The following is an 8,669-nucleotide window of genomic DNA, read 5'->3' on the forward strand; positions in this document are numbered from 1 at the left end:
TATTCACCATTTCACTAACATTATATTTGAATAGCAAATTAGAAGTGAGAAAATAAAGAAACGAAAGAAGAAGAAAAGGAAGGGAAATGAAAGAGAAAGAAAAATAATTGTTTGTATAAAAAGGAAAGGGGGAAAAGAAAGAAATTTCATATTTCTTCAAAAATTTTCTTCTTATAGAGGGATTTGAATGTACATAAAATGAAGGGACTTAATTCTTTTAAATACTTTTCTTCCCTTTTGCTATTCAAACAAGAGGATTTTACCTCCATTTTTCTCTTTTCAAGCAAGGCCTAACTCAGACTTGATTCTCCACTCTACTCATCCATAAGCAGTGCACTCATGTTAATGTTGGTGCTCTTTATTTAGTGTTTTACAAAGTCTATACAAGCATTACTCCGCCATCTTAACCTATGACTATAACTTTTTTTGGCAATTTAGATGAATATATAAATTCCAAAAAAACATTTTACAACCTAAGCTTTAAAGAAAAAAAAAAACTTTCATAACACGAAAAAAGAAGCGCCAAGGCCAAAACAAGTAGGCCAAACAAACCCCAAGACAAAAACAACCAAACTAAACAATAAGAGTAGCCTTCCTATCATCGAGTTTAGAGGCAACATAAAAAAGGATATTCTTAGCTACTTGACAAGGAAGTAAGATTGGCCCCTAAAAAATGCCCCCATTCCTTAAAACTGTAACCATAAATATAATTATGACTATGATTTCTCTTTTCCTTTAAGCTTGGTATTAACAGTGATATTTTTCTGTGAAACCGAAAAAGTAGTGGATTCCTTGAGAAATCATTGTACGGACTAAGCAAGCAAGCCAGCTAATAAAGAGCTTGGAATGTTGTTGAGGAAAAGGTACAATGAAAGATCACCTGCTCAAATAAGAAGCAGAAAAAGATTTTGTAAAAGGTGACTTATTTGAAAATTAAATACAAATAGTAAACTATTGAAAGGCTTGTGGCTAACTCGTGAAGCTGATATCAATATTGTCAGTAGAATGAATGTGAATCTTTTTTCTGGGTCCACTTAATAAAACAGAAAAGTACTCTACACAAAAATCCTCAAAGATAGGAATGTATGTTAACATTAAAAAATTATTGTAAAGACAAAGTAGATATTTATTTAGTTAATTTTTGTTAAAATGATCATTATCATCATTATAGTATTAATATATTTCGTTTATAGGAAATTATGATCCTGAAAGGAAAGGATGGTGGCAACTAAGGATATTCAATGGGTCGCCGGGACGGGCTTAAGCAAATATGGGGTGAATTGGGTAAGGGCCCTTTAAACTTAATATGGGCTTTAAATGGGTTGGGCTTTAAAATTCCTGCCCGATCCAACCCGGCCCATTTTAATTACTAAAAATTATTTTAATCCCCGTTTATCAACTTATAACAATTAAACTATCATTTATAATGATTAAATTAGAAAATATTAATAATACTTATTGATATTGTGATTTATAATATTTAAATTATACATTAATTATGTTATTTACAAAGGTTCCTTTGCGACCCTTATTGAGCCCTTTTATAGCCTGCTTCATTTTAATTATAATAGAGCCCGTTTTTGGCCCGACCCACTTTCAACTCGACCCTTACAAAGCCCTTCTAAAAATGGGCCGGATAAGGGCTCATAATGGGGCCCGATCCATTGAACACCCCTAGTGGCAACCCATACCTACAAGAAGAATATGGCCAAAGAGTCCCCGGCTCAAGATTGATCTTCAAAATGATAGGTTCTGGCAACGACAAGGAGTGAGTAAAACTGAATCTGAGCTTAGATCTTACGATAAAAGCTAAGCTTGGCCCTTAATCATAAAATTAAAAATACATAAAATACATATAAATAAAAAAATAAAAATTAAATAAAATAAACTAGGTAAAAAATAAGTAAAAAGAATAGTATGTAAAAGGTGAAGGAAAAAACAAGAACATGAACCGATAATTGAGAGGATATTAGTAGTCATAGACATGGATATATAAGACACCTCCAACAATCAATATCTTCGTCAGATCCTCAAAGAAATAAAGATCGTACAAATCATTTTTTATTTAAAACGATAATCTTAATAGACAATATACATGTCCATCTTTATATTATTACATATATGTAAATAAGTATTCATAATACTACCCCAAATCTATATCCGTAATTATAAGCGTAACAGTTATTCGGCTACATGATAATTAAAGTAATTTGGATATATTCTTACTCAGAAAAATATTTTTGTTGAATTGTATCATATATTGATTCAATCACACCTTAATTAAATTATAATAGTTTATGTAAGACAACTGAAAATGAACTTTTTCTAGATTCTTTTTAAATGATTGATACATGATCTTGTCATCTTAAAAATTATGATAATCAAGAAAAAAATTTTATATTTCCAAAATAGTTTTTTTATTCAAAACATTTTTTCTGAAAATATTTTGAGTATAATTAATTGACACTTCATATTGAATTTAAACGCCATTTAACCTATTTTTAACTATTAAATTATTTTTTTCATATTCTATATTTTCACATTTAATTCTATGTTCTTAAACTATTACATCAACGTATTCTCTCATCAAATTTTGTTGCATTGTATCAATTAACTTTCTATATGAAATTTAAAAAGATGATAAAAGGTGTTTAACTCAAAATATTATTTAATATATTTCTAACATTTTAATTCTATGCATCTTTAATGTTTATTTTTATTTTATTATTTATTTTTATAAAATAAATTTAGTATATTTACTTTATTTTTCGCATTTGATTGTCTGTTGTTTATTGGTTAAATATTATAATATTGATTACTACATTTTAATTAAAAAATTTAAACTTGACAATTATAGTATACATAATCATACCATTGTTTAAAAATTATATTTTTTACATGTGGATATTAAAAATTTTGTGCGCTACACGAGGTATTTATAAATAAAAAACCGATTGTTAAAGAAAATAATCAACTACTTATATCGGGAGTTATAACATTTTTCAAAAATCCGTACGCGCCACCACATTCACGAACCCACAAGTCTTTTTTCTTCTAAAGACCCAAATGTTTTTTTTTTCTAAATAGTTTACACAAATTTTTATGAGAAACTATTTTTAATTGGACCGATTTATTATGTATTTTTAAAATATTGTAAGTAGGTATTAAGAATGATGTAAGTAGACATTTAAGATAATAAAAGTAAGCATTAAAGATATGATAAGTAAGCATTAAAGATAATGCAAATAGGCATTAAGAATACGATAAGTAGGTATTAGTATTTAATGAGCTGGGCTTAAAATACGTCTCTCAAAGAGACGGTCTCTTAAGAGACTAGCTGAGTTGTTTATTAGGCCATTTCAATGGATTTTGGCATATTAGTTGGTGGTAACATCTTATTGTTGTTAATAAGCTATTTTGAACTAGTTGATAAAATTAGTTGTCAAATTAGTCACTCGATTTAATCAACTATCAGATGTTAACTATCTGTTGTTTGCCAAACACTTCATTATCTTCTTAATCAGAGTCTATTTTCCTCAACCATTTAAGAATTTTTAAATTAGTTATTTACTTATTTTCAATTTGAAATACTTCAATATATGACTTTTATTCTCACCATTCACTATTTAATTCAATTTATTTCGATTGTTATAAGTCCCCGAGATTAGATTTGTTTTGGTCAATAGACGTTTGTGATATTTACAAAATCCATGACATATGATATATAGGGAATTAAAATTTATCATACTATAATATGTTTAATCAACATGCAAATGCACTTGTTTAATCTATTTGTTATTATGATTTTAATATGGACAGTTAAATTTAACATAAAAGACTATTTTAAAATTATAGGTTGATCTAATAATTGAAAGTCTTACCCAGGTTATTGAAAAAATTGACATAAATAATCCAATATTTTAATCTAAGATTTGTCTTTAGTTCGTTGTGAATAATTCAATATTTCTCTTAGTTTGCTGGCAACATACCCTATTATTACATATTATTATGGTATTATATGGTGGATATATTATGGCAAAGGTTAGATTATTAGAAAACAATTCAAAAAGAAATTATTCACTACAAAAGAGCGAAAATTCGAATTAATAACATCAATTTTTACTTAAAAATAAAAAATTCTCTAAAAAAGAATTAAACCTGCTCTCATCTTGTTTGTAGAAAGTTCCTTATTTAACTCAAACCAAAATGTGGTGATTATTATTAGTAAAAATAGATAAAATTTCCCCTTTTCTTGAGCATATTCTTGCGGTTCTTAGGGAAACAAAACACTAAAATTCCATATCTTTTTAAGAAAACTTTGGCAAAAAGCTTGACCCCACTAAAATTACCCCAAATTTTTACCACCACACCACTATAAAGAGCAAGCATCATCAACTCTATTCATATCATACCATCTCCTTATCATTATACCTTCTCATTTCTTAGTCTAATTTTTATAATTTCGTACTAAATTCTTCTGCCTTACCTCGTAATTAAATAAATTGTCATTACCAAGTCTTATACATATCATACAATCTCCTTATTATTTATCATTTCTTAGATTCAAATAAATCTGTAGAAATTCTCTAACCGTATAAATCTGTAGAAATTTTCTAACCGTATTGTTGGTGGTTCGTCAAATAAATGCCATCGGGCACAATGTCATCAAGAGGAACGGAAACAACATGGACCTTAAAGCAAAACAAAGCCTTTGAAAGGGCATTGGCTATTTATGACAAAGATACGCCGGATCGTTGGGACAATATTGCCAAAGCAGTTGGTGGTAAAACTTCTCAACAAGTTAAAAGCCATTATGAAGATCTTTTGGAAGACATCAAAAATATTGAGGCTGGTCAAGTTCCCTTTCCTAACTACACTAATACTGGTAATTGACCATGGGGAACTCAAGTAGGAGATCATGTTAAGGTATTCTTTTTTATTTTTACTTTTTTATATTAAAGATAGTATGAAAGAAGGAGCGGCTAACCAAGAATTATATCATATTCATAGATTAAAGATAGTGTACATACTTTATAAGTTATTGAAACTGTTAGGTCGTGATAATTCGTCACATAATCACCCTGTGGGCCCACTCGTGTGGACATACCCACGAAGTATAAGTGTTTTCTCTTTTTCTGAAAACCATATGGTATTGAGAGGATTATCCACCAAGTATTATATACAAATCTACAACCTATTATTATAAAGATGTTGAATCTTTCTCACATGTAAAATATTTATAATAGAAACATTTTCTCTCATTGCCATATAGTTTTAAAATGATATTTTATTGGCTTATAAAATACATCCACCTATTTTTCGATAAATTCAACTCAATTTAAAATACTATCCAACCGAGAGGACATCCATTTTAATGTGCTAATCTATATATTCTAATTATTGTGTAATGTTAGACCAATAAAATTCACAGAGTTACATTCATATTTGACTTTGTTAGACAATGTTTCTTTACCTTAATTGAGTACTAATATTTGGTAAAAATTAGGTCAGCTGAGCAAAATGAGTTTAGTTGAGTAGTAAGTTATAAGTATATTTAAAAGATAAAGTATGGCAAAGAAACAAAAACAAAAATCATCACAATATCAATTTAGCAACAAGCTTAATATAATACTTTTAGATAGGAAGCGTTTTTGATTTATTCAAGTGTGGATATAACATGTAATTTTTCCTCTCTTTGATTTAACATTAAAGAGAGTATATTATTTATAAGAAAAGATACATATTTGGTAATAAATAAAAAGAGAAATTAAATTATATGGATAAAATCAAAAACAAGTTTAAATTTATAAATAAAATTAAAAGAAAATGGTAACTTATTTTCAAAAATAAAAGTTACAGTAGAAAATAAGAGAGATTATCCAAAATAGAAAATGATGTTGAGTGAGATAGACAAAGTGAGTAGGCATTCCTAATACACGATATTACAATTTTAAAAAATCAACTCATTGGCGAATCCACAATACTAATATAAGGTGAGTCGAACGACTTATCTCTAATGAACTTATGAACATAACTAATTTGACTTTTTTTTTTTATGGGTCATGCACAATTAAGCATTAATAGGTTTTTAATTAAATAACTTGGATTTTGGCTTAGGATCCAAACCTAAATTATTTCCTGACCATACAAATACTATTTAAAAAACTAACTCGACCAAAATCGAAATTTGGGATTAATTTATAAAATAAGTTTTTCAACCATATTAAGATGAAGAAAACATGCAAAGTATAGGAAAATTTGTTCTTATAGCTATCAGCAACGAATCAAAAGACCGAACTCAAAAGTATTTAATAGTTGGTTTTATCTCATTGTCACAAAACAAAACACCTACCTAGTAGACTTGTAGACATTATATGTGTAAGAGATGATCTCACAGTAAAAAGTGTTAAAATAAAAAATTTATATTAGTTGGATTATTTAATATATATATATATATATATATAAAACGTGATTTAAAATGAGATCACTTCATACAACATTTTGTATTGAGCTCAAATATATGTTTAAATAAGTACATTATTAAATTAAACTGCCAAGTAAAAGTTATGCTTCAAAATTATAAGATGGTATTTTTTTTTCCTTTATCTGATACTTCCTCCGTTCCGTTTTAATCGCTACATTTGCATGGGCACGGGTATTAAGAAAAGTGATTGACCTACACTGTAGCTAATTGTTTACTTTATAGAGTATAGTATTTTATTATTGTTAATTGAAAAAGAAAAAAGAAAAATAGGTTGTTAGGTTACTTTATAGAGTATAGTATAGTATTTTATTATAGAGTATAGAGTATAGAGTAGGATAAAAATAGGGGTAGGTAGAACTTTAAATGAATATTTTATTACTAAAAACGAAAATGTAGCAAGTAATATGAAATTGCCAAAAATAGAAAATGTAGCGGGTATTATAGAACGGAGGATGCATAACCGAAGAAAACTAATTGACATATCAATAAGAATGGATTTGAAAGGACTTCAATTTAGGTTGCCTAACATAACAACTTAAACCCAAAGTTGGACCATATACAAGCCTAAATTTTAAACCCACTAACCAACTTGTCAAATCTCGAGAATTTCTTCAATAAATGACAGTAATTTAATAGCAATTTAACCCCAATAATACTAACACAAACAAACCTACCAATAATAGTAACATGCTAAAATTGATTATTACTATTTTAGTGTAGAAACATAAACCATATATTGTTTAAAATATCAATTTAAAGGAACCAATAGTTTTTGCCACCCCTATCAGAAAATGGCATCTTACAGGATCAATCAATTATGAACCTAATTACATTGGGCATCACAAAATAATATATTGATACCCGAGATTCACAATGCATTATTAATAATTACAAATTGACAACATTAATATAACATCTGTCTTATTAAAATTACTATAAATATAAATTTCGTGATAATTAAGGAGTGGGATAAAATATATAGATTAGTTAGATGTATGTCTAGATGAATCTAAAATTTTAATAAAAAATGTTTGAGTTATAAATTATAATAATTTTTATAGGACGGACTTAAAAGAAAATGTAATACTCCCTCCGTTCTTTTTTGATCTTCCACATAACTATAACGGGTAGTTTCAAAAGTTTTTCCACTTTAGAATACTTTCTATTTTTAGAAAGTTTTTATCCCACTTTTACCCCTTAAAACCTCCCCTTTTCTTTTAATGTACCCCTTTTCTTTTATTTATAATTATTTTCTCTCTCATATTTTCAATACAATCATTACTTCACACTACTATTTAATTAAAATAATACACACTACAACCTCATACTTCCAATACAATCATTACTTCACACTACTATTTAATTAAAATAATACCCACTACAACCCAAAGATTTTATCTTCTTTAATATGTATGAAAAATCCAAAGTGAAAGATCAAAAGAGCGGAGGGAGTAGCAATTTTGATAAGATAGAGAAAGAATCTATTAAGATACCAACAATAATTGATCAACTTGTAAAAAGAAATTCAACTTGATTCCTTTAATAGTAAGTAACAATTATGTTTATATCATTAAGCTATCTTGTCTTATGCAGGTTGAAGGATGTAGAGCTCTCATGAAAATCTATCTTAATGAATAAAACAATTGTTTAATGACTTGATCTAGTAGTTGCTAGTAAATTAATTTATTTCCTTTTGTTCTAACTTTAGTTATATTAAGCAATGTATCAAATATATATTAGTGTGGAATATTGAGTTGCAATTTTTTTTTTGTCATGTACAAGTTGTTGAGGCCTAAAGTTGTTTTTCCTTCCAATTTTAAATTTGCTTTTGTTTTTTAGTTGTTATATTAAGCAATGTATCAAACATATATTTTCTTCATTGTAATTTATTTGCAACATTTGTTTTTTCACGCAGTTCAATGTATTAATTTAATTTTTAATATCTCTAATTATTTATAATAAAAAATCATGAAAATTTGATATTAATAATCTTTGCAATGAGACGAATCAAATAAGATTTCACTTGACTATATTTTAACTAATAGATTGAAAACTAATCACAAATTAAGTGTGATGAATGAATAATGTCATTTTTGCCAACGTTGCAACTAATTTGAAACGGAGGAAGTATCAGTGTGAAATTCTGAGTGATTGAACAATGTTTATTACTCAATTAGAGAGTAAA

General features: G+C 27.4%; 1 protein-coding gene across 1 annotated transcript; it reads left to right on the plus strand.

Annotated features, from left to right (window-relative positions):
- The first annotated feature begins 4,430 nt into the window (after window positions 1-4,430).
- Window positions 4,431-8,383, plus strand: LOC130806483 (transcription factor RADIALIS-like). Its single transcript, XM_057671592.1, has 2 exons — window positions 4,431-4,926; window positions 8,078-8,383. The coding sequence occupies exon 1, from the start codon at window positions 4,645-4,647 to the stop codon at window positions 4,891-4,893; it is 249 nt and encodes an 82-aa protein (XP_057527575.1). The 5' UTR covers window positions 4,431-4,644; the 3' UTR covers window positions 4,894-4,926; window positions 8,078-8,383.
- The last annotated feature ends 286 nt before the right edge of the window (window positions 8,384-8,669 follow it).

Source organism: Amaranthus tricolor, chromosome 2, assembly GCF_026212465.1.
Source record: "Amaranthus tricolor cultivar Red isolate AtriRed21 chromosome 2, ASM2621246v1, whole genome shotgun sequence".
NCBI lineage: Eukaryota > Viridiplantae > Streptophyta > Magnoliopsida > Caryophyllales > Amaranthaceae > Amaranthus > Amaranthus tricolor.